We start from the raw sequence: 26,923 nt of genomic DNA on the forward strand, positions 1-26,923 counted from the left end.
CTGGCCATAAAACCACGCTGGCTGTGTGCCTAAAGCACCGCTGTCCCCTGTGAACTGTTAAATACGGGATTCATCTACTGCCCGCGGAAGTATCAAGTTGAAGTAGTGCTCCAACTCGCCCATAGCCTAAATTATGAGCCCGGTGTTTGGTTTGCTTGCTCTTGTGTGCCACTGGTGGAAGACATCGGGGTGGCGCCTCCCTCCTCCTCCTCTCCTCCTTTCCCTCCCTCGCTCTATCTCCACCGCTCCCTGGGGTGTGTCTATGGTAGCGCCTCTCCTCTCTCGTTGCTGTGCGTGTGTGGTGCGCGCCGCTGTTGCTGCCGCCGCCGCCTCCTCCCTCTGCCTCCTATCTGCATCTGCTGCAGAGCTTTAGCCAACACGCATCTGTGCTCTCTGTCTTGTTTTCCCCGCTACCTTTCTGCTTTTGACCACCACAATTGTCGCTTTCTTCCTCTTTTTTCCTTCTTCTCTTCTCTTGCTGATAAGGGAGTCAGAGCACACCTACAGCCGTGGAGTCTACGGGGAAAGATGGGGCACTCACTATTCGTCACTTTGGAGTATTGAGGACGGCGATGAACCGGAGGAGAGCGCCGGATGGGATAGGAGCCGTGAAACCCACATCATTCACCGCGGATTGAGCAAGCCTCCCCTCCCCTCCCTCCTCTCTCCCCTCACTCTCTGTCTCTCCCTAGTCTGCAGCCTCCAAGAACAGCCGCCGCATCATTTTTTCAGAGCAGCAGCACCCCCCTCCTCCTCCTCCCTCTCTCTCTCTCTCTCTTCCCCATCCTCTTTTTCTACCCGTCTCCCTTTCTGCTGCTTGCACCACTGTGGGAATGCAGCGAAGGTAAACGAATCGTAAGGGGCTCCTGTTTTTTTCTTCTTCTTTCTCTTCTTTCTCCTCCACCAAACACTGGATATATTATCACAGGGACGGACTGCAGTCAGACTGCTCTGGAGACTCGCCGCTGTCATTCCGGGAAATCAGCGCGGGGTGGTCAGCGTATGGATTAGACCAGGATCAATTGGATTTAGCCCGCTTCTCAGGGCACCACCAACAGCAACACCGCCCCAGTCTCATTGGCAGATCACATCAGATCCCCTTCTGCCCTGCCTCGTTTCAGTTTCGGTGGCTTTCACCGGCTTGGATTATCGACAGCTGGAGCGACTGAAAGGGTGGCCGTTCCTAAGGGCTGTGAGAGGCAAAGTTGGAGCAGCCTACAAAGACATTGCAAGTGGGAAAGGGAGCCCATTAGTAGGCTGCACATAAGCTACAGGCTCTAATGTAAAGTAAACTCCGATGAAACCCAAGAGTAGAGTGATTTGAAGAACAATCTGTGGCTTGTCTTTTGCCGACCTTATTCGGCCGATAATCATCCAGCTGAGCGGAGAAGGGTGCTGCCTTTAGCCTAGGTTGTTGGTCTGCGCACGAACACACACGCGTATGGATTTACAGCTCCAATCTGAAGCTCGCCACGCAACGGATCGATATCTTTCGTTTTTTTGCGTCGGCTTTTTAACAAGGGAGTGAAGCATCCTGGGATTTATCATCGCTTCGTTAGCGCTGAACTACAGTGAGGCGCCCTCCCCCCGACCCCCCTCCCTCTTCCCCGCCTCTCTCTCTCTCACCTGTCCATAACCTGTGTGCTTGTGTGTATATTCTTGTGCATTTCTGTGTCTGTGTGAGTTTATGTGCGTTTGGTTTGTTGTCCGCCAGAGGGAGTGTAGGTTATATTGCTCGTGTATGCATTTGAGTGCCGTGCCAGCTTTTAATTAGTAAGCCTACACCTAGTACGTGACTGAGTAACTCAGGCTATCTCGTGTCTGCTCTGCTTGTGGGTGCTTGTGCATTAGTACGTGTTTTATGTTGCTGCATGAAGGCATATAGACCAGGTATTGTGTGGGTACTATTTACTTAAGATGCACAGCATTTCTTCTGCACCACTTGTCCTTCCTCTTACATGCCATTGTGTAATTTGGCCACCTGTTTGACCTCCCCAGTACCTTAAAAGAGACAAAAAAAAAAACCTCCAGCAGGATGAGCGATCGTTCTGGTGCAAGCACTCTAGCAGCCATGACGCTGGAGGAACCAGGGGCAGAACAGGCATCTCCTCGAGCCCCGGGCCCTCTCCGCTGTGGCCCCTGTGCCGTGTGGCCTCGCCAGCAGACCTGGCTCTGTGCCGTGCCCCTAGTCATGGGCTTTGTGGGACTGGGACTCAGTCTCATGCTGCTAAAATGGATTGTGGTGGGATCCGTCCAAGACTATGTCCCCACTGATCTAGTGGATCCTAAAGGTAGCATTGGACAGGATCCTATATTTCTCTCTAAACCCAGTGCCATGCCCAAGGGGCCTGACATTTCCACTGCCACCAGTACTTTAGCAGCCTCTACGACAGCAATGGTGTCAACTACCACGCCACTAGCTGCAGACGGTACCGCCCCAGCGCCAAGAACTAGATCAGGGCCACCAGCTAATCACTCGGCCAATGGCAGCACTGCCAATGGAGATGGCAACAGTGCCCCACACCTTCATAACCGTGCTGGCACCCGCGTTAGCGGGACTGTTACCACTTCTGCTACTCGTGCCACTCGACTCACTCCACCATCCAGCGGTAGGGAGGTCACCCCTCGAAGTAATGTGAGAAAGGGAAACAGCAATGGACGTAATGGAGCTGTCAACTCCAAGCCAGGGCAGACTTCTCCTACCGTCACCACTACCACATCTGTTACAACTACAGCTACACTCAAGGCCACTGCTAAGGTACAGCCGACCACCTCTCAACCGCCAGCCCCTGTCAAGCCCACATCACGCTGGAATCATGGACGCCCAGGCAAGGGCCCGGCCACACGCCCACACCACCGCTTCCGGACACGTAAGTTCACTTTTTGAATTTATGGAATTGTATAAGTAAGTACTGCTGTGTGAGGTTATGCATGTGAGTCTCCTGATGAGTGTACCATAAGAGCTTCTTTTCTTTTTGGGCCTTTATAACAGGAAGGATGGTATTTGACTACAGTAACGAGTTATCATCTCTACCTGTGTGCCTTGGTAAAGAAAACCTATTTCGTCTGATATGCTTTGTTGTAACTCATGGCCTGAGAATATAATTTTTTTCCCTTCTATATCCACATGGAAAGTGGATACTCTAGCAGCTTAACATTAATCATATTCATTAGCACAGGCAGATATCCGAGGATATTCTCAGTATTTTCACCCCTCTTGTCTTTATCTTTCACTTGTGCATTAATCCGATATGAATCTTACCTCCGGAGGAGGTTTTTCTTTTTTTCACACAGTGGTTTAAGCACCGTTAAAGACAGAGCTCCATTTCGTAGAATTTATTTTGTTTTGTCTGCTAGAGTTGGGATGTTAAAGCTTTTTGATGGATGCTGTGACCGAGGACAGCATATTTGTGTTATGAAAACAAATAACAGGAGCGGGTGAGGTGTGGAAGTAGGAGAAAGGTTAGCTCTCACCTCTTGTCTAGAGGAATCAGATATAACAAGGCCACACATCCCATTTAGATGAGAGGATACTGGGAGCAGAATGCCGCAGGTACAGCTTTAACACTGCAGGGAGGCAAGGAGAAGGAGATAATAATAAAAAAAGAGACTGAGAGGGGGAAATGATGGGTACAGGGATGAGAATGACGTTTGCGAGGACAAGTGGAAATATATGTGGTAGGAAATGGATTAAAAGATGAGAAATGCTTTGAAAACAACATAAAGTTGAAGAGGATGGCGAAGGAAGGAAGTGAATGCGGGAAGCACAACAAAGCAGGAAATTGAAGAGTAGGAGTTGTGAGAAGAGAGAGATGGCAGATGGAGAGGGCTAAGTGAGGGAAAGGCTTTAGGGAAATAGGGTTTAAAGAAGGGGAGCTGTGAATTTTGCATATTTTGCATTGTGTAAAGAAAGAAGGCTTCGTGATCAATTCCACAAGGGACATGTTCTAAACTTCACACAGATTTTCTTTTTTTTTAATGTGGGTGGAGCATGATGTGTGTGTAATCATTAGCACTGGGCATGAGTACGTAAAATGTAACTTTTTTTTCCAACTCACTGATGTTGGGAGCATTTTGGGATTTAAGTAGGGGTCTTTCATTTTAGTGCCCTATTCTGGCGAAGTTGCATCTTCACTTCCGATAACTGGGCTCACCATTAGAGTATTTTTGGATAGCTTCCTGTTCTTTTTTTCAACCTACTTCTCTAGAGGGCAGTGACAAAGTATCACGATGACAACTTGAACCTTCATTTATTAACATTTCTGCTATGGCTCATATGTTTGGACAGCAGTTCCGGATGACTACAAGTTATTTCTTATCTCCGTGTTCGTCACCGGACACGTCAGTGGCTAATACTCCACTGACAGTGATTAAGGGATATATTTTTCTTTAGCTTAGGGCAACATATTTCCTGCATAGCTGTTTGGAAATTGGATGTTAAACCATTTTTTTTAAAACAAAAAAACCCCTGCTGTGCTACCTTTCTCATTTTCCCAAATATGGGCGCTGTGGTAAGCCTGTTTGGCCAGAAAACAGTTGTGACATGAGGAAATGCATAAAGACAGTCTTCTGACTTCTCCCGCAGAATAATCCAGTCAATTATATCACTCCACAAAGAGCTACCAAACAGCTGAAAGCTGCCAAAGTGGGCAACCCCCTTGTGTGAACGTCAGGAAGCATCTGTTTGTACTCTATAGTATAAAAGGGTGCAGGCTTCACAAGCTAGAGCATACTTAGTAAAGCTGCCTTCCATTAATAGAAGCTTTGAAATGTAAACGTAATTTTTGCTGGTGGCTGATGCTGGTTTTTTTTTGTTGTTGTTGTTGTTTTTTGTATAGAAGTCTCTAGCCCACTTGTTGACATCATGCAGAGTGGGCTGACATTTTGGCCCACTTGTTGAATCCTTTAGTAAAGCCTGCAGGTGGCACTTCACTAGCACCAAAACAGAACTCAACAGGGCTTATTGAGCTTGAAAGCAACATGTATGGATTTTGGCTAATGTTTTAGGAATCTCTGTGTTACAAAATAATAATGCAAACTATAACCTTGAACAACAAATCCAGGTTACAAACTTTAAGCCCTTGTCGTGTTTCTCAAAATCACTTGTGAGAGTAAGAAAGCTCTTTGCTAGTAGTTCACAATGCCAGAAATAGTGTTATTTGAAGGAAAAATATGTTGCGCTTCTACAGTGAGTAATGGCATTTTAACAGCCAGATACTTCACCAGAAAATCTTACAGCTAGATTTATCAAACCATGACAGCAGCTGATCATTGTCAGAGCATCTACAAATTCAAAAGTGATTTCCTCCTAAAACAAAACTTGAATGAAGCCTGTGTGAAAAATGACGGCTTGTAGCCCATGATCAGCCAATCAGAAATCCACTATCGTGATACATTCTTTTTCAAGTTTGAGTACATTACTATTTAAACCGTATGAATAGCATCTGTCTCATAGTATAGTTCTGTGCACACAACACAATCATGGGGAAGACAGCTGACTTTACAGTTGTCCAGATGACGGCCACTGGTACTCTCCACAAGGAGGGCAAGCTGCAGAAGGTGAAAAGACTGGCTGTTCTCAGTGCCATACATATTAAAGCTTTCTGTATTCATGGAAAGTTGACTGGACGCGAAAAGTGTGGTGGGAAGAGGTGCACAAGTAACGTGGATGACTACAATTTTGATTTTCTTGATTGTGACGAAAAGTTGATTCCAGAACTTGACAGGGAGTGCACTGAGGCTTGTGCTGTTGCATTCCTAATATCTTATCACTTCTGAACCAGTGATATCAGCAGTTTTTTACTTGGAGTGAGGAGAAAAAGAACTCAACTGTTGCTCATTGGTCCAAAAGTCCTCTTTTCAGATTAAAGTAAATGTTGCATTCCACTTAGAAATCAAAGTCTGAGGCATCTCGAGGAAAAGCAGACAGCCTCATAAGCCAAGGTTTTGAAGTCCAGTGTGAAGTTTCCACAGTCTGTGGTCATTCAGTGTGCCATGTCTTGGTGTTGGTTAGTCCATTATGTTTTATTAAGTCCAAAATCAACCCAGACATCTACCAGGAGGTTTTACCTGGTGACAGGCTTCATGGAGATGCTGATTTCCTTTGCCAGCAGGGCTAAGTACCTGCCCACAGTGCCAAAACTACTACCAAATGGTTTGCTCACCATGTGTCAACATAACTCTGCTTGACTGGCTAGCCAAATCACCTGACCTGAACCTATTAGAGAGTCTGTTAAAGAATGATGAGAAATACCCAACCTCTCACCAACTTAAGATACAGATTTCTTTTAATTTTCATGATTTATAAGCTATATTCATCTAAATTAAAGCAATAAATGTTTGAAATATCCGATGTCACGTGTTCAGAATAAATGAATGCAAAAAATGTGAAAGTTTGCTTTTTCAATGACATTATGGAGGAAATTAAGTTCATATGGACTTCATAGTGTCACAGTATTGCCAATATATGTGCGTATATATCTATATACTTTGAAATGTAAAAGTACATTTGTGTAAGTGTAACTGAAACATCTGTAACCCTCAGGGCAGACACCAGGAATGTACAGCTTAGTTCTCAGTGTCTATGTCAACCACTGTTGATGCTGAGGCTGCACTCAGTGTTAAAAAGCTTCTTGTTGCTACGTTATTTTGCTATGCATCATCTCCTGCAGTGTTGCTATGGGCTCAAATATTGAAGCATTTTATTTACTGGATATTACTTGTATTCTCACAACCATCCATTTTCATCCGCTTATGGATAGTTGTGAGAATACAAGTAATATCCAGTAAATAAAATGCTTCAATATTTGAGCCCATATATCTCACAACCCTTCTGCTAATTACATTTAATTCCATAACCTTTGTGCTCAGTCTTTATGTGCTTTTTAATTTTCTCAAAACCCTAACATAAACGGAAAACATCGCCTCTTCTAAGACTCAGTTGTATCATGCTTGCTATAGGAGCATTTAGTTGTGCAGTACAGCATAAGGACACGCAGGAAACTTCTTGGCAGGTGATAAAATGCCCTGTAAACCGTGACTTCATTTTTTAAGTTGTTATAATGTACAGTCTTTGGTTTCAGGTTGACGACATATAGGAGGTAGGTTTTCAAAAGCATTTTTCTCCCTCTACTTCACTACCACTTGCTACGTTTGGTGAAGATCTAAATGAATCTCTGTGTCCTGGAAGACAGAAAATCTTTGTCTGTTGAGGATAATGACATATTTTACCTAGTCCCTTTGTATTCTTTTCTCCTCCCTTTCCCCCCCATCTCCCTCTCTCCCCGTGGTTATTGTGTCCGCTCTCTGTGTCATTGTATTCCACCATCTATTTTTGCTTTGCTTTTGTGCTTTCTGTCCCCCTTTTACTTTAGCTCCTTAGCTCATATCCATGAGTAGTCGCTGAACTGCCGATACGTACTTGTGAACACAAAGGAAACCGTGCAGCATGTGTGTGCCCGTACGCATGAATCCCTCGTCTGTTTTTCTCTATGTGAGGTTATGTATGCAGCTCCACTCTCTACATACAAGCAGGGATATAACAGGCAAATGGAGCAGTGCACAATGAATGTCTGTTGGGCAACCATGAGACTCTGTGTTGGCTCGGGGCCCATGCGTCTCTCGCCTCATTTGTAAGAAATCTTCAGTAAAGTGTGGTTGTAATTCCATCCACATCTCACTAGCCTGATTACAGACCTGTGAATCACCAGCCACATTCAAATTTTGCTTCTTTTTTTTTGCAAGCGATTCAAAGGTCTCTCTTGCTTTTTATTGCAATCAATGGCTATTTCCTCATTTAGAGAAAGAGCAGAGTCAGTCAGCGCCTTTATATGTGGGAAGTGTCCCAGTTTGCATCAGCACTTTTTACATTTTGGGGAACATGATCAAAGTGTGTTAAAGCTAGAAATTCAGCCATCAAGGCAGCTGTAACTCAATTGGCTAAAAAAGCAGCTATTAAATCAAAACAGCTGAGCACTGAAGGCATAAAAAACCCAAAATGTCTTGTTGTTATTATTCCCTATAGGTTTAAATGATCAGCCTGGCTCCCTTGTCACTTAAGGAAATGAAATTTTACTTAGTCCTTCATCTTGAAGCTGCTTGTTCAGAGTTTTTTTTTCTGTATGCAATTAACAGATTTTTTGAGTTTGTTAACACATATCTTACGAAATAATTTGGCATAAAAAGCTCTGATCATGATAAATGACAATCTGGACGTTTTTATTTTTAGCAGCCTCGACAGATTCATTGTTACCTGGAAATGTCATTAAACAGATGGGCATCTCAGTTACAGTGACGGGCCCCAGCCAAATAAATACACACACAAAAAGCTTAATAAGAAGTAAATGTCATCACAAATTTAAAGCCTTTAAAGACTTCAATGGTCTTGAATGTGATAGATATGCTCCGTCCATACACTTGCTCAAAATCATTAAGGTTTAGTCCCCAATCAGCCTTAACCATCCTGCGATCGAAGCTTATTTCAAAAAGGGGGTCGTGCCTTTGCTCTTGTTTTGCCAAGACTCTGTAATGATCTCCTGAATGACCTCAGACAAGAATCAAAGGCTGTGATTGTCTTTAAATCTGAACTAAAGACTTGCCTTTTTTGTCAGGCTTTTGGAATCAGTTGATCTCTGGAACTATGGTTGGAGAGTAGGTTGGTAGTGCCATGCTGTTTTATGTGAACAGTGTGTTTTAGGAATGTTTTTATTTTATATTTATTCAACTTTTGCTTTTCATGTATTGTTTTTATCATTGATATATTGTAAAGCGCTTTGGTTTTAAATGTAGGGTCTTTAAGTTTGCACCTTGAAGTGACTGTTTCTGTAAAAATACAATTGAACTGAAAATGTGCTATGCAAATAAACTATACTTACTTTATTTGAGTCAGAATAACATCATAATAAGATTTTAGGGTTAAAAGCAAACCAGTTACAGTGCCTCACAGATGTAGGAACAATAAAAAAGAGGCCATCACCGTAAATTATTTGTTTTCTCTGATGTTACTGAGAAAAAAAATAGTAGAATGTTTTTTTTTGACATGCAAGCCCTGATTTTCTGTTATTGATGTTGTTGTTTGTTTGTTTGTTTGTTTCTGTTGCATCCTGACTATACACGAAGCCTGCACAAAGTTACTGTAGGACAAGTGATGCGTGTAAGGGGGATTAAAAACAAAGATATAAATCCAGTTTGCCTCTCTCTCGCTCTCTCCAGGGAGGTCAGGCTCAGATTTGCCAGGCTGCCTCTGAGGCCCCTCTGTCTCTCCCGAGACATGCTCTGCTTGTTCGCTGAGGCCGGCCCAAGCAAGGCTGCCTCTGCACAGTGTGTGCAGCTGCACCGATTTACAAATACCTTCCTAGTTGGAAGGCAGGCTTATATGGCCCCAGCTTCTATCATTTGAGGCTGAAAGTCATTAAGTTACATTTTAGTCTAGCTAGTTGGCTCCAGAAGAGCAACATGATGGTCCCATTTAAGGTAGCGATACTTTGATGTTGTTACAGTGAATGCTAGTTAGCTTTTTGGAAGCTTTGTTTAGCACAGCTGTATACCAAACACTTATTTAGATGCTTAATTGCTTAAAATGAGTGAGGAGCTGTTTCTGTATCCATAGATTGTTTGTGTGAAAGGTAAGATGACACAAATAGAAATTATTTATATTTGCACTGCTATAGAAGGCATTAGGAAAGGCCGTGCACTCAGACACACTGCACTACCTATAATTCTTCTGACACTGTACCAAATGGCTTCCATTAGTGTTTCTACTATGCAAACAGCTGTACACCTACAATATCAAAACAACAACCTTTTATTTATTTTTTACCAAGTTCATAAAGCAGAAATCTTAAAAAATATCAGGGAATTATGAATTACCTGGTTTCATCAGACAGTAGAAGATGTGTGCAGTATTGTGCAGTGGTGGCCCTGAACATCTAGCAGAGACACTTGACACTGATGGGCACCAATAACAAAGCAGAATACATCTGTCTATTCAGTCGGGTAAGCCTGCAGACACATTATCCTAGAGTGACAGCCCAGTGAATGTTTGAAATTTTGTGGGAATTGATCCCATGCCCTTTCCATTGCTGGTGCTCTGCTCTATTCACTGAACCTCAAAGAATCAATAAGGAAGAGGGTGGGAGAGAGAGCCTCGAGTAAGGATGGCTAGGAGAGAGAAAGAATGAAAGATGGCATGAGGAGAGAAACGGGGTGTGTTGGATACAAAAGAGAAAAATAAAAAAATAAATTTATTGGGGCAAAAACTGTCAAAAACCTCAAGAGCATGCTCCAGAAGTGAGGATCCAGATACAAGTTAAAGGCATAGAGACATCACACTTAACTGAATGGGCCTCAGCCAGACATTTTACATATCTCAGACCACCATTCTAGCCGTTCTATTATTATCTCTCATTTTTATGCAGATTGCCCTGAAGGTATTATCCGCATTTGAATTTTACAAGTATTTCATTTCAGTCCTGTCACCGCAGTGTCTGCATGGTTTGTTCTATACTGAACTGAATCAGAAAGCAATGCAAATCAGTCAAAGTTATCAGTGTATCAGTGTATTATTTTATACAGTACACATACATTTTATGCATATATGTGTGTGGGAGGCTGTATTGTTTTTTTTATGTAGATAAATGGGAAAGGCATGCACTATACCAACTTCTGGTAAGAGTGTGCAACTCTTTGAGTTGATTCTGGCATTTAAGAAAAATGGCCAGTATTGCAGATTCACCTTTTAATAAAAATAACAAAAGTTCTTTCTTTTCAAATAGGGAGGAATCGAGGAATTTTGATGTTTGCATTTGTTATGTTGTAGAAAATTGAAACTTTTAAGATTTTCTGTATAAAACAAAAATGTCAAAATTCAGAAAACAATGGTCAGTTTATTAAGCTGGATCGTGGATTGCTGCTAGCGACTAGAGGCCGACTGATAGAAGATTTTAAAGACTAGTGCCGATAGTGATATTTGGTGATATAAAAATCTGATATTCGTCTGTATCAGTGGGTATTTTTTCTCTAAACTGGTTTTTGTGATATTTCAAACACTTGTGTTGCTAACAGCGAAGCTTCAAACTGCACTGTGGTGGACAAACTATGTAATATCAACACTCATAAGATACTTGAAGGGTGTTTCTCCAAGGTCTACTTTTTTAATGTTTATCAATTGTCATAAATACCAGTATTAGTATAGATCAGCAAATATCTAATCAGTCTTCTTCTGAGGGCTACCTGGAGCTGTCACAGGAGTAGAGGCAGGGAACACCCTGGACAGATAACCATTCAGTCACATTCACACCTACAATCAATATAGAATCACCAGATAACCAGACTACCCAAGGAGAACCCACACAAACACAGGGAGAATCTGCAAACTCCACACAGAATGGCATCAGAGTGGATTTGCACCCAGGACCTTCTTGCTGTGAGGCAGCATTGCTAACCACCACAGCACTGTGCCACAAATAGAAAATATCAGCTGATAATATCAACCCAACTGATCAATCGGCAGCTTCTATTAGTGTCGGCTTTTGAGAACATTCTAGAAAAAGAGATAGCATTGATGGTTAAATATGAGCCTAACTGCAACAATGTCCCCGACCCTAACCTTAAGCTCCCGGAACCTAAATTATACATGACTTTCGTGCTGGTGGTAAAAGGTCAGTGATTCCTGAGGGAATGTGGCTCGAGACAGGTATCTCACTCCCTGTCAATCTTGCTATACCGGCAAGACCTTAAAGAGACAGAAAAGTAAAAAAAAAAAAAAAAAAAAACTCCTGAAGAGAAGCAAAAAAATATATAACTGTTTATACTCTTTTGATTTTTTTTTTGTTTGCTTTGCTTTGTTTTTTTATTCAGCTGCCCTGAAATGTGATTCATCAATCAGCCATTTCTGTCTGGGTACAAGTATATTTGCAGTGTGTCACTGCAGTCATCCATATCCTGTTTATCCACTGAGGAGAAACTTTTCTACTTTAAGTACTGAATGAAGCCATCTTAGTGCTTCATAATATCACTGTGTGATTCATGTGGACAAAGTGTCCACTGGGAGATAGCTGCGAGAAGTAGCATTATATTCAGGGAGGTGAAATATTAATATATCGAAAGAATACCATGTGGAATGTGTATTGCCGGAAATGTGCATAACTGATGAAGATTCCCTTTTATAAAGCACTTCACCTCTCCTGTGCTTGATCCTATTATGGCAAAAACATGTAAAGGATGTAAGTGTATGGAATTTAGCTTCAATAGGCTGCTATTCAGAGGCAATGGCATCAATATTCATAAGTGCCCTGGATGCAAACACAGGAAAACTTTAGGATGTAGCTTATTTTTGCTCTTTGTTGTTTAATAATTGTGGCAATATCTCTCCCCACAGAGGAAGTTGTTACTAATATTTCCACAGAGAAATAAAGGTATTCTTAGCCTAAGGAATATAATAATCCTTATGAAAAGTAAACAGTGGGATCATTATTGTCTCTGACCATGCGTCTCCCACTTTATAGCCTTTCAAATTGAAAGAAATAAGTAGTGGGGCAGCTTTAAAGGCTTGGTTTAGTGACGGTGGTGATATGCATGCACTTAGGGAATGCTCATTAAGGCTCAGTTCAATCACCAGCTGTCAAATGCAAGTCTAACACAGTGGGTACTCACTTACTCACTTAGGTCTGCTTCTAATTCTCAAAAAACCCCATCATTCATTCACGCATTCATTCATTCATTCATTCAGTTAGTTATTCGTTCATCGATGCGAAGAGAACCCAGTTACTTCCCTATAGCTCGAGGGGCTCTGAAATATAGGAGCGCGTGTGGATGTGGAAGTGCAGAGAGGATTACAGTCCATCATATCTGATCTGAGACTGTTAGATCCCAATATTGAATTACAGACCCTGTGGGGTCTCTGGTTCTGTTATCAATTTGCAAACAAAAGAGGCAGAAAAGAAGGGAAGTGGGGCCTCGACGCGTTGGTGGTGATGGTGGCTTTGAGGCAGGTTTTGGTGGGATGCGATGAATCTAATAACGTCCAATTTTTGTCTGCCAGGGGACTGTAAGTGGCAGTGCCATTTGTGATTTAGGTTAGCTAGGTTAGTTCTTCCCTACTCTGTTAGATAAATGGATTCCATTCTGGATAAATTACAGCTATAGTGGTTGCATAAAACCTTCATTAACTATTATGAAAAACATTTTTACGGCCTACAAATCCTTTAAAGCTGCACGAGGGGTTATAAAAGGAGAACACTGTGAGTAAGACATACGATAGCATGCTTGTGGATTTTATTAATGTTTACATTTACTTTTTAAATAGATACTCAATTTAAAAAAAAGAAAGAAAAAAAATAGAAAAAATAATTTGCAACTCCTTTGTTAATTTCCAACTAGCACTAATCTTGTTGGTATAAACATAAACCCCCTGCTGTAAAGTAGACAGCGTTTCATCATTTCCTCCAAAGTTATCTGTATCTAGACCTCAACTGTTTCAGCACAGAGATATGTTTAAATCACGATTTTAAACGGAGGCGCGTGCAGCATGTAGAACATGATTTCTCACTTCCTGGTTCGCACATAGCATCTGGGTACATGACGAGCCTGCAGGAGAGTGTGGATTGCGGAGGTTGCAGCAGTCGGATTGATTCACTGCAATGTGTGGCCTGCTGCCACCCCCAGTGACGGGAAACGTGCCATGATGCCCTGGTTGAGATGGAGAGGGTTGTTTTGGCGTGTGGAGGTGTAGGTGAAGATGGAGGTCACCTCTTGCTCTCTCATCCTCTCTCTCTCTCGCCTCCCTCCCACTATCATTCAAGCCTCTAAACTTAGTTTCTCCTTTCTTTCTTTCTTTCTTTTTTTATTTGAAATTCTCATCCTTCTGTCCTCTATTTTAAGTCACCCTCACGCCTCTCTCCTCTGTCTCCTTTCTTCTTTGCAGGCTTTCTTTCCCTTTTTTTCCAGTCACCTCACATCACTGATAATATGACTACCAGCCAATAAGAGCTCTTATCTGAGGAGTGTACCGGAAGAGATAAGGGTATCATTCATCATTCCATATTAGCTACTGTCGCCACTTCCTCCAGAAGAATTCCCAAGGAAATTATGACAAGAAATCGAGCCTATTTCATCGCTGATATCTGCTGTGCTCAAAATGGGACCCTGAATTTCTTTAGTTGTTCACATTGTGCTAAACCTTTAAGCTGCACAGGTGAAAGCCATTGCTTTCCATAACAGCTCAGTTCCTTATATAATAATTTCCATTCACGTCTTTTTGCACCTTACCGCAAATGTGAAATGGGATTACAAATAGATTATCCAATTCATCTGTTATTTTGTGAGGCATTACATAATGGTGATATGTAAGGCCCCAAATGGCACAAGGGGTGGAATTACCAAATTCTTCCAACAATCAAATTACTGCACAAATATAGATATTTTCACAAAGAAATACTACCTTCATACTCCAGGAGTTTATGCATCGATTTTCCTCCCTTAAAAAGTCTTTAAAGATGAAAGGAAATCCTCTCCGTGCTGTCTTTTCACTAGATTTTTTAAGCATGACTATAACAGAGTGTCAGATAATGTCCTGAAAATTAAAAACACATCCCCTGACAATAGGATTTTTCCAGACGCAGAGTTGCTGCAGTCGTTGAGTCTCTCCTACACAAACCTGACCTAGACATTGAGGTTCAAATGGCCTCTTTTCTATTTAAAACCTTCCAAAGACTTTGCTGTCACGAAGAACATTTCAGTTAAGGTCCTGTTTCAACTCTCATGAAATTATTTTCAACAACTTTTTTTGCATTCATCAAATGGATGACATGTTGTGTAGAAGAAGCTGTCTTGATAGCATGCTCTGCTTGCCTTCGTCTTTTGAGAAGCTACAGAATATTCAACATTCTGCTGCAAGACTTCTGATCAAAACTAAAACGAGACGGCGCATCATGCTAATTGAAGTGGAGCAGCACTGTGTTTTGAAGAGCACTGGCTCCGTGTATCGTTTGGGCATATCTTTAAAGTACTTCTCATTGTACACAAAGCTTTAAGAGGCTGAGGACCAGCCTGCATGGAAGAGTCTGTGTTGTTTTATGTTTGTCCACAAGTCAGTCTGATCCTTCGCTGCGTTAGATCTTAAAAACTAGGAAAAAGAAAGAAAGAAAACTACGCTTTCAGATTCCAAACAGTGGAATACCATTTCTGAAGATATTAAGGAGGCTACTTCAGTCGAGCGCTTTAAAGGACGTCCCTTCAATAACGTTTCGTCTTGTCTTTTTTTATTTAGTATCATGTTGCTCATACAAAATTTAGATCGTGTCTCTTTTTAGCTCGGCCATTTTCCTGCCTTATGGTTTCAAGCCTGATATGTGTAAATTGAATGAAAAGTTATTAATGAAAAGATCTGTGCAGGAATGTACATTTAACGTGGCCTCAAAGACTAAGCAAAATCTTGTTTAAGTATTTGCACACCCCATTGTTCAGTATACAGTGAAAAATGGCCTAATGCCCCTTGTGAAACTACAGCAGATGTCATTATTTTCAAACACAGTGTCAGAAGCCCCAGGTGTGCCGATCATGTCACTGATGAATAGTGAGGGATGGAGCCCGAGTGGAGAGGGAGATGGGATCAACTAAGGTCCTCTCGTGTTATTTTCCTGGGGGCGTACACAGCTTGTTTCATGCGGTAATCCATGCATGGTAAAACCTTATCCATGGGGATAATGTCAACTCTCTCCCAAAGATAACAAGACAAAAGCCCTAGCGTAGCGATCACTCCAGAGTGTGTTCCGTATTCCCCTAATCTGCCATCTTACGTGGTTCCGTTCCATGGATTTGTTGCCCGAGCCTGCCGATTAAACATAACAATAAACACTCACACTCTTTGGACTGTGGATCTTTGCTCAGTTGCTTTTTTATCTAAAAAAAAAAAGGTGGTCTGAAATGACATTTATTTCATTTAAATTGTGTCAAGCACCCTTTTCTGCTTGAGTAAACACAATTGCAAATCCGTGGTTGACCCACAAAGGCTTTCATGGAAACAGTGCGTAGTCAGTGGAGGTGCTGTTATTGTAATGCACATCAATAAAATCAATGGGGAGTAAATACATTTATCACACGTCACACTTGCCAGTATTAAATTGGATGAAGTGTTTTTGTTACTCACTGCACTTGTGTGCGTTTGATTACTCAACTGGAGAGTTACTGGAGAGTTTCTGCTGTTCTCCTGGTTTAATTGGAAGAACCGGCTGTCAGTTATGTTCTGTAGGAACGTGTGCGAGAGCGACTTACCTGTTCGGTGGGTGCTTTTTGTGTGCGTGTGTGTAGTGCTTCGGTTCTTCAGCTGTACAGTGTAAGGATCAAAAGATCATAAAAGGACATTTGGCAGTGGTGTAGTTCATACTCAAAGTGGCCTAAGAGATCCAAGGTTTAAGTACGCTGAATCTTCACTAGACTGAAAGAGCATCCATCACATTCACACCCCATCCGTCAGACAACTCAGTGAATTATATATTGAAAGTTCGCCTCCGAACATCCAGGCAGAGACATCTTTCTCTCTGTCTCTCCCTTCCATCTGATGTGCCGCATTGAATCATTGATAGGACATCCACAACAACAGTGCTCCTTCCTATAAAACACCTGTCACAGTCGGCCTGAAAGGAATACAGCCACAGTGAGATGTGGAGCCTGTTTTGATCTCTTGAATAGCAAAAGTTGTGCATATTGAGCCTTTCATAATTTTAAGGTTGTTCTGTTTACTGCTGTGCTTGGGAGGACGCGTTAAAAGTGAGATTTTCACTGTTGTCGACTGCTAAGTCAGTGCAAACAAACCAGCCAGCAGCAGAGACAAGAAACATAAATTGCCATCGTTATAATTCCATGAAAGAGCACGCGAGTGACATGCAAAGACTTTTCCGTGCTCCGATGTGTCTTCTGCTCTAATGCATCTGTACTTACTGAGGAAATGGAAACACCAAACCCTATCATGTGTTTTTCCATGACGGCCATTAATGGAACGGAATGAAGAGCTCGGTGCAAGTGAGACAGCGCCGTTGTTGGCACTAATATGCACTCCTCTCTCAGTCATCAAGTATACTCTTTGATCCCAGCTGGAGTCAGGGATGCTTGAGGGATATGACGGAATATTTTATTGCAGTTGTGGGAAAGCAGTTGGTGAGGTTGCCTCAGTCCAACGGCTTCACCCTATCCCCTTCATAATAACTTAAGCTTTAAAGCCTCAGCTGGGTACCCAAGTGACTATTTTGCATGTTGTTACTCCTAAACCGTCTGTTTTACAAAAGGACTGCGTAGTCTTTGAATTTGTGGAGTGCGTGTGTGTGTCTCAAATAAGGGTGGCATGGGACCGCTGGATGCTGTGAGGGTTAGTGAAGATGGGACTGACACTCCATCCAGAAAGAGTCTGTGGCATTAGAGAGAATAATGAAGATTAAGCTGAGATCGGGTAGTGGGAAGATTGGAGGGTCAGTGTGCAAAGATCAATGTTTGGAGGGAAGTTAAGATAGATGGAGGTGAGGCCAGACAGATTTCCTGTTTCTCAGAAGTGGAAACCATCTTGATTAAAAGAACCCACATTTCTCTGAGTGGCCATGTTAGCGCTCCATCAGATAAGAAAGCACAAGGCATAATTCATGGGCTTCTTCTTGGCAGAGGGTTTGGGATTGTTTTAAGTTGTCCGATTTTTGCACCACAAACAGTGAAGTCTCTTGGTACTATCTATACGATGTGCTTTTTATTGCTAACTTGCAAAGTCTTTGGGTTTCAGTGAGCGTGATGGATGCTGATAACTACTTGTTTACAAACTCTTACCCGCCATTTTTCACAATTCCCTCTTTCCGCAAGCTTGTCACCAGTGCACATATGAAGCAAAGCACCCTGCGTTATTGTATGTAATAATAACCAAGCCTGTGCTTTTGTGTTGGGTCACATCCAGGGTGAGGCCATCAAACACTGGCCAGAAGTCAGAAAATACTGCACTTGTTCTTTGGTAATCCACAACAGCTGGTGTGTGTGTATGTGTGTGTGAGCGTGTGTGTATGTGTGTGTACGTGATGGATTTCATGTGTGCCCACACGTGCAAGTGTGTATGTGCTGCGACAGAACGAGGAGAAAGCTGGGCCAGATGGGTCCAGCTGCGGATCTGGTGGCCTAGATAAAGACTAGATGGGTGCCACCACCTTCATGAGATGCCAGCAGAACATTTAGAGTAGGTGTTAAAAGCTTGAAGGCTTTGATGGACCAAAAATCCAGCCGAGAGAGCACTCATTACGACCTGCCTTTTTTTAAGTCGTTAATGAAGACTCTTAAACTGACCTGCTGACTTTGGCATCGGCGTCCATTTAAGGTTAAAATATTAATTATGCCATTGATGCATCAGACGGGACACTTACTTACTCAGCTATAGTAAAAGTTAATTAATTTTGGCTATCTATTAAATTTCTCAGAATGATGAATTGAAATAATGAGGGAAGCATTTCCAGTGTCAAGTAATTTGTCAACTTTACAAAATAAAAAATAGATAAAAAATGAATTAGAAAATTAATAAAATTTAAAAATATATGTCAATTTGTATCTGCTCGCTGTAAATAATAACAAATTAAATAATTCATTTATCAACTTCTAATATTGATCTAAATAATAATAATACTACTAATAATAAGCAAATGTTAGAGCTTAGAACACATTTTACTTGATATTAAAAAACTATAAATATTCAGCCATTATTCATCAGCTTGTCAGGTATTGAACTTAGAACTTTTTAACGCTTCAAAGTGTGGAAGAAAACCCATCACCATTGTCCTTAAGTTCAAAATTGGTCAGTTGGCGCTTGCAGCCTGTAGCGGCCATTTCAGAAAACCTTAGCACACTGCCCACTCCCACTCAAACACTTAAATGGCCATTATGAAAGGAGAGGTGGAGAGGCAGTTGCGTCCTGAAGAGAAGCAGGAGGTGTGGCAGTCAGCCTCTGTCCTTTTCCAGGGGAACTCTAGGACAGAGAGAGCCTTCACCAGCACCCCAGGGAGAGCGAAGACAGATTAATGCAGAGGCTTTAATATTTCAGATGAAAACGTATTACTGCTCTCCTGCTCCTCTCCTATCCCCCCATCCCACCCCACCCTCCCTCCCTCCCTCTCTCTCTCTCTCGCCCCCTCTTTCCCTCTCTCTGTCGCTCTCTGTCTAGGAGTAGGCCGGAATTTTGCTGGCTCTCTCTCCCTTTCTCTGATGTCTTCCTGTCTGGCTAGCAGCATGAATGTGTTTTCTAGAGGTAGCTTCCCCTGTCCGAAAGCCACCCTGTCTACTCATTGTGACAGGAAGTGGAAGATCAGCAAGCGACTAATCTAAATGAATCCCTGAGTTTTTTTCCCCTCCTTTTTTTTTCTTATGCGGGAGAGCCGCACACATGCACTGAGAGTTATCGACCTTCCAGCCAATCTTCACTATCTGTCTTTTGGGCAACACTTTATATCCTTCCTTGCTTCAGAGTCAAGGTGAGGTTGGCCCGCACATGCCTCTGATGAGAAACCTGCTTTAAAAAGACAACACACCCAGCAATTCCTCATTGGCCAGATGGCTACTGTCTTCAAACGCCAGAAAAATCCATTTTTAATCTGATTCTCTGACGTCTATCCTGGATAAAGCTCTCAACATATCATATATTACGCCATGCATAGGTTTCCAACATGCCTGTCGGAAAGTAAATCCACCCTAAGAAGATTAAAACAGACAAACCACATGTATCTGATCAGCTGTGAGTAGTGAACTAGTAAAACTGCAGTAACTTAAGTAATATAACAGTTGAACAGCATTTTGCAGTACCTTCTGGCAGTTCATCTGCATGTATGTTGTTGTTTTCTGTAGTTAACCATTGAAACTACAAATAATTTTGGTCTATGAAGGAACAATGATAAGTCCAAGCATTGGTTAATGCTCACACAATGATGTCATCATAGGTAAATCCCCAGAAATCATTATAAACAAAAGTATTATGAGCACTGAATATGCTCTTTTCTGCTTTTTCCCACGAATAGTGGGGTACTTCATTTATTTACTTTCATATATACTTAAGTGAACAAGTTGGCAGTTTTGTAGTAAGCTGTAGTGAGTGGCATTTTCTGCCAGAATGTGACTTTTTGTACCTTTTTCCTTTTTTCTTTTTTTTTTGTTTGGAGTGGGGGTCAGGGGTGCTGTGATGAAAAGTAGGGCTGTTCTCAAAGTAATCTACATCACAAACAAATGAACAATACACGTCCAAGCTCAAGTGCATCCCCAGGCCACCTCCAGAAAGCAAAATGCCAGCAGATTAATTTGCTGCTGGACTTAAGCTGTGATAGAGCAGGTCAGTAGTTCTACTGGTGAAATCTAGCATAAGATTCTTCAGCTACGGTAGGAAAACAGTCCCACAGAAAGCTTATGCCTGAGCAACACACTACTGCCAACACAGGAAACTAATGTAAATGATGCATCTGCACTTCAGTATTTTGAATGAAAATTCTTAAAGACACTGAGTTTCCCTATAGCACACACACACACACACACACACTTTCACACACACATGCATTTTATTTTTGCATCTTTTGGCACAACCACTATGCCTAAATTGCTTCTGATCCCCGCACATGAAGGCTTGGTTTGATGTTGTTGCAGGTTAATCCGTGTTGAGCTGTTTCAAAACAGCATATCAATAGGTTAGATGCTTACCGCCTGGGTCATCCTGTTCAAAGTACAATCTCCATAATCATTTCACGTCACTGGATGCCATTTACCAGCCACCCCAATATATAGCATGTGCAGGTCAGGGTCACCATAACAACATGGCATGCAGAGCAACCCAGACCTGCTTTTCTGCTGCAGGTTCTTAGGGTTTAGTGTAGCCTCTGGTGCCACTGGGAGACGTATTCCCTGCAGAGTGTCTTGGGTCAGACCCTTTGTGTCTCCTCTTGGCCCAGTAAACCTCCAAAGGGAGAGGTTACATGTGTCCAGACTAAACCTATGCCTTCAGTGCTGTTAAAATATGGAGCTTGTGCTGGCAGGTTCACACTGTGCTTGTTTTGTTTTTTTCCTATGGTTTTCAGCTGATGTGTACTGTTAAAGATGTCATTCTTCACCTCCTCTCTCAGGCCCCAAATCCTGTTCCTCCTCACTTCTAGAGATTCACATGTCACACGCACAAAAGAACACATGTTCACACTTAGGCACACGGAGAGACACATGGTCACACTCTCATTATACCCACTCTCAGATACATCGTTTTTCTCTCTGTTTCTCCCGCTATTTGTCTTCCCCATTCTCTCCATTTCCCTCTCTCTCCCACACACACACACATAGACACACACACCTATGTGATTCATCTCCTGGGAGCCCTCCTGCCTTCTTCTAAGCCAAACAGTCTGCTAATGTGCTGATGTGTTTGATGCTCACACCCCCCCCTTCCCCTTGTTTCCCCTTATTACTCCCTTTTCTTCCCCCGTATCACTTTTTCACAGCTCTCTCCCTGGCCCTATCTCTGTGAATACACAAGCCATGCACGTGCAAACACATATTATGGAAAAGTAATGAAGATACTTTAACCAGTGTCAAGAATCTGAGTGCAAAGTCCTCCAGGTTTTAATTTTCCCACCTGCTAAAAACGCATCAATAAATATTGAAAACACAATCTGCATTACCAACTCGTACTCTCTCTCATAAAACATACACTGATTCATAACACATTTAACAAAAAATAAATGAATAAAAAATAAGTAGATAAATTAATAAAATCATGTATAATTTTGTTTGGTGAAGACTAAAAAAGGTTTGGGTAACGACAAGAAAACCATCTTGAAATTCCGGTTGATAATTTCAGATTATTTCAGATAATAATTGAGCACAATAAAAAAGCTCAATATCATGATTATGAGCAGCAGTAGCATCAGCATCATACATCAAATAGCATTTAATGCATTTTTTTAAGTGTTTATTTCTTCATTCTGCTCCGATTTTCTATATGTGAATATAGTTGCTGCTGTAAAACACCGAACTTACCATCATTTAGTTGCGAGTGCGAGTTTTATTTTCTGAATGCTCAAACATAAACAGTGATTATTGAATCAGTTAGTCCAAACTCTGTCTTTAAAGTTTTTCAACTAAAAATTATATTAAAAAAAATCATGCTGCCATCAGTCAGCTACAACCTCTGAAAGATCCAGTTATATCTTTCAGAGGTTATCTTATCTTATTATCTTGTTGAGTCAATTATTTTTGCATTATATCTCATAAAGGACTTTCTCACCTGCATAAAGACATGTATGTTTTCAGTCATACTTTCAGGAGGATTCAAAATGATTTATTTATTCAAAATGATAATTATTTAGCATTGTGACAGTTCTGTCCGGTTTTTTGGTTTGGACCACTTTGCTTCATAGTATAAAATAAAATTTGAATTAATCTATGCTGTAAGTCGCATTTTTATATTTCTGGTATCACTTGAATGAGGTTGATTTGTGGGTATGAGTCAAATGTCTCAACAACTGCTCAATAATTTAGTATTTAGCTCACAGCCTCACTGCACCAGAAGCATGGCTGTAGAATCTTCCCATTGTTGCATTTTTCTTTTCTTTTTTACTGCTCTTCCTCTTTTATCAACATCAACGTTTTTTTCTGCTGTCTCTATTCTCGTTGCTGTTTTGGTTGGTTTAGCCATTTTGCGTGGACAGTGTCATCTTTAATACTAGTGCCGTGGCTGGCAGTAATGACATGTCGTTGCTAGCGAATTTCTGCTCTGATCTGCAGCCGTATTGTGATGTTTCTTTCAAAATTCAAAAGTTGGTGTGTCCAGTCGGGGAGCTGTCTGGTGCTGAAAGAGGTAACGTAGGTTTTTAGAGGTCAGCGAGAGTCAGCAGAAGACAGGGTGCAGCTCGAACATGATGCTGAAAGGCACAGACACGCCGAGAGCAGCTGGCCAGGAGAGTGGAGGGGGGAGGAAAGCGGGAAGGAAAGGCAGAAGGGGTGAGGAATGTAAGAGTAGAGAAATCGAGGACAAAATGGAGAATGGAGCAACAAGAGTATCATTCTCAGTTACACTGTTTCACATGGTGGAACCCCTCTTTAAAAGGCCAATTACTCTGTAATAGTCCTAGACTGACTAGGTGATTTCTCACTGTGCTGAGTGAAATGGCAGAGCAGGAGTGGAGTTAGTCCAGTGGAGAGACCCAATCATCATTGCACTGGAGTGAAGGGAGTCAAGGGACACGCACACACATGCACCCGCATGTGCGTGCATGTGCCCCCTTGTGTCTGTGTGTGTGAATGAACACTTTGTGTGTATAATTGCCACAACTCCACTAAATTCATTATTGAGTGTGACCTTCAAGCACCACAAACATCCCCTCAATAGGACTGAAATTGTGTGTATGTATATAGGCTTACGTGTCTATGGGGTGACCCTTACCGGGGATAAATTATACGCATCTACAGCAAACTGCGAGACGGCACCAGAGGCAATTGTGAATTCACTTTTAAATCCGATAAATGGAATCAGAGTTCTTTTTCTATCCGTTTAAGTTTTAGCTTCTGTATTCAATTTCTTTAACTGGATGCGAATTTGGTTTAAAAAGCTCCGCAGTCTTTAATTGACAACCATGACAAATGGTGGTTCACTGTCACCTTTTGCCTCTGCATCATGCTTGCCTCTATTCCCACAGTAAAATCCCCTTTATTTTTCTCTACACCTTTATTTACTTTTAAACCCAATGCTCTTTCCCTGATGCTGTTCTTCTCCATTGTGTTAGTTCTGTAGGCTTAAAACTGATTTTATGTTATAGTAAGTATAGTATGTTGCTTGTTATTATGGTGAAGTAAAGATTTAAGCTACTGGAGTAGCGCTAATATCACTTTGGATTAAAAAGTCAGGGATGCTTATGATATTCACTGATCAAGATGCAGTGCTAGCAATGAAAAAAAATGTGTCGGCACAAAACGCTCAAATTCTGTCCTCTGCTACGATATAATTTTCATCACCAAATTAAATGAAATTCTAATTACATTTCACAGATTTCTATTCAAAAGAAGAAAAAAATGGAAACACATAATCAGTGATATCTAATCAGGACAGAGCAAGTTCTGTGTTAAATAACAGCAACAGACAACAAAAATACAGCAAAGATGTTTGCTGGAAATCTAATTAATCTGGCAGCATTAACTAACAGAAAGTATGAATGAAGGATCGGCTGTGCCAAAGTCATGCATACAATAATGAATTAACTGTGTCGGCTTTCTGCAAGACATCCTGACAATATCTTAAATATTCAAGTAAATTAATGATGAGGTTTTACCCAGCCCATCGAGACAGGCCGTCTTTAATAGCTTCCGGTCTTGTCTAAAAAATATTCGACTCTGTAGATACGCTGATGTCAAAGGACCAACATCTTTTGACATCAGTCAGCACGAAGGAAAATTTTGCAGCATAAATGAAAAATATGTGCTGCTTACTTTTTGAGTTCCTTGACATGTAAGACTTTCAAACATCAAAAATGTCTGAATCTAATTTAATTTGATTGTTGCTGGAAAATTAACTAGGGCATGCTCAAAGCACACGACAGCGAATTCCCTGACCTCCCAGATGTACTTTAATGGTTCCTCCTCTGTGGTCCCCTTTAAAAGCCAACTTACCACAAGCTAATGGCTGTGTATGAAATTTTAAACACATGGATGGGATCAAAGATTTTTAGATGTGCGTGACAGTACCCGTTCCATCCCTTGTGGCCTTTGCTGGCCTTGGCTAAAGATCCTTGAGAGAAGTGATGCTGAAAGGACCAGATGACACTGCTGCTGCACAAGTGTGCCGTTTGTGTGTTTGTTGTGTGTTTGTATCCACAAGGGGGTGCGGGGAGAAGAATTATGGAGGTGGAAGAGAAGCTGGTTTCCTGCCCAACAACCTGCCCAAGACTGTAGTTTTAAAATGATACAAATGCGTTGCATGTGGGGATATACAGCAGGTTGGCTTCTAGTCCAAGACTGAGCGAGGTTACGGCTGCCAAAATGGACTCCTCCCAAAACATACAGGCTTCTGCAAATATTAGAAAAAGGCAGATGGTTATGATGTAGAGTGTGCATACATGTCCCTGTTTGCGGTTCAGTTGAAATATAATTTCTCTTTGCACTCTGCTATTCACATTTGATGTCATTTTGCTAATGTCGCTAGGCTGTTTTATAATTCATATAATACGTTTCATTTCTAGGCACAGCTTTTCATTTCTATACTCTCTCTTTTTGTGGACAGTTGTGTCTTTGGAGCCATGACCTTGTATGCTGAGTAAACACACATGTGTCTGAATGTGTGGAGCAGATTGGAGAGCAACTGGAGTGGTTTCTAATATATTGATGTTGCTGCTTTTCCCTGAATCTACTTTCTTTTTGTCTGTACAGACAGAAAAAAAAACACCACACTCGAAAGACGTGAGGATAAAAAACTGGAAAGTTGTAATATTTAGGTTTCAGCTATCCCAAAGTTGTATTCTAACTTAACACTCCATAAAAAATTGAATAACAACCAACTTGCTTAGGATTTCAAAATATAATGAAATGGTTTTGGAATAATTTAACTTAATTTATTGGCTCTGAAATAAAGAACAAATTTGAGTCACTTTTGTAAAGAAAAATCAGCAGTTACATAAAGAGACAGATGAATTGTAGAAAGCCCCAATCCACTGAATAATTATGCGAAGTTTCCAAATAAGCTCAGAAGAAGTAGATTGGGAATATACCAATAGTAGAATAGTTGCCACATTAATGATAGCGTGTCAAATACTGATTTGATTTACTGCACTTCACCTCCTCTCATCTGGCATGCAGGAAAATAATGCAGAGCAGAGAAAGGCAGGGTCGGCTTTCAAAGTTAATGTGTCCAGATACAAGGAAAACACTAATACCTATCAGTGTCAAAATGTGACGTTTGGCGCAGCAAATGGACAATAACTGAAACAGATCAGGGCGGTAGATTTGATAAGTCAAATGAAGCCGCTTTAATGCTTATACAATATGACCTTATTTCCAAGTCTGGTGGCAGTGAAGTAGAAGAAATGCACTTGTGCTGTTTCTCCGTTTCTGTCGCTTCTAGCAAGTCAATAATATTCCAATTTCTCAAAGTAAATGCAATAGGGAATGGTGTCGATCAGAGCGGTAAGTCGGGGCAGATCTATTCGGGGCCTTTAAATGGAATTTTTCCAGATCGGGCGTCCCTTTTTTCCCCAGCCTTGTAAACAAAGACTAGTTGCATATTGTCTAATCCAGGATTAGATTTACCTGTAATTGGGTTTGCGTGGAGTAAGTTAACTGTTAAATTGCTCTTCAGTGAGGTGATGACACTCAGTACGCCTGGGCCAACCATCTGGGGGAACACGCTGCAATCACTCAGTAACAAGATGAGAATTCGGAGAGCAGCGGTCTACTGAAGGTGCAAAAAGCTTTCTGTATGTTGTTTTGCAACATATACAATAGATTAAGTACTGCAGTAGTCATGATGAGCAGTACCACAATTATCTCTGTCCACTAAACCCCTCATTGGCTCACCACAATGACAGTACACTGCAGACCTTGCAATAGGAAATTGGGACCACATTAACGCCATTCATTGGTGCACTTGGGGGCAATTTCATAATGACGTAGAGTGGCAACCATTAGAGTTGTGGTGTGGTAATGGTAATATTCCAGCTATTGCAGCAGGTGCTTACAGGGGTTATGAGCCCATTCAGGCTTCATCATTACAGAGCAGTTAAGAATTGAAAGAGGATTCACTTAAATCTGAATGTGAAGCAATTTAACACATGCATGCTTCACGTGTTATTGGCTGCAATATTTGCTTCTTCTAATTTCTTGCCGGCTATTGATCTGTATTTCACTGATACTAAACTGCTTTGCAGTGTTTGCTTCTGTGTATGTGGCTGATGGAATT

General features: G+C 41.5%; 1 protein-coding gene across 1 annotated transcript in view; it reads left to right on the forward strand.

The window, feature by feature from the left end:
• The first annotated feature begins 307 nt into the window (after window positions 1-307).
• The window catches only part of nrg3b (neuregulin 3b), a 195,983-nt gene continuing 169,367 nt past the window's right edge, over window positions 308-26,923 (forward strand). Inside the window, exon 1 of the mRNA XM_063483027.1 lies at window positions 308-2,870. Within this exon, the coding sequence (XP_063339097.1) occupies window positions 2,036-2,870 (835 nt within the window). The 5' untranslated portion in view covers window positions 308-2,035. The remainder of the gene's footprint in view (window positions 2,871-26,923) is intronic.

This window comes from Pelmatolapia mariae, linkage group LG8 (genome assembly GCF_036321145.2).
Source record: "Pelmatolapia mariae isolate MD_Pm_ZW linkage group LG8, Pm_UMD_F_2, whole genome shotgun sequence".
NCBI classification, from domain to species: Eukaryota; Metazoa; Chordata; class Actinopteri; order Cichliformes; family Cichlidae; genus Pelmatolapia; species Pelmatolapia mariae.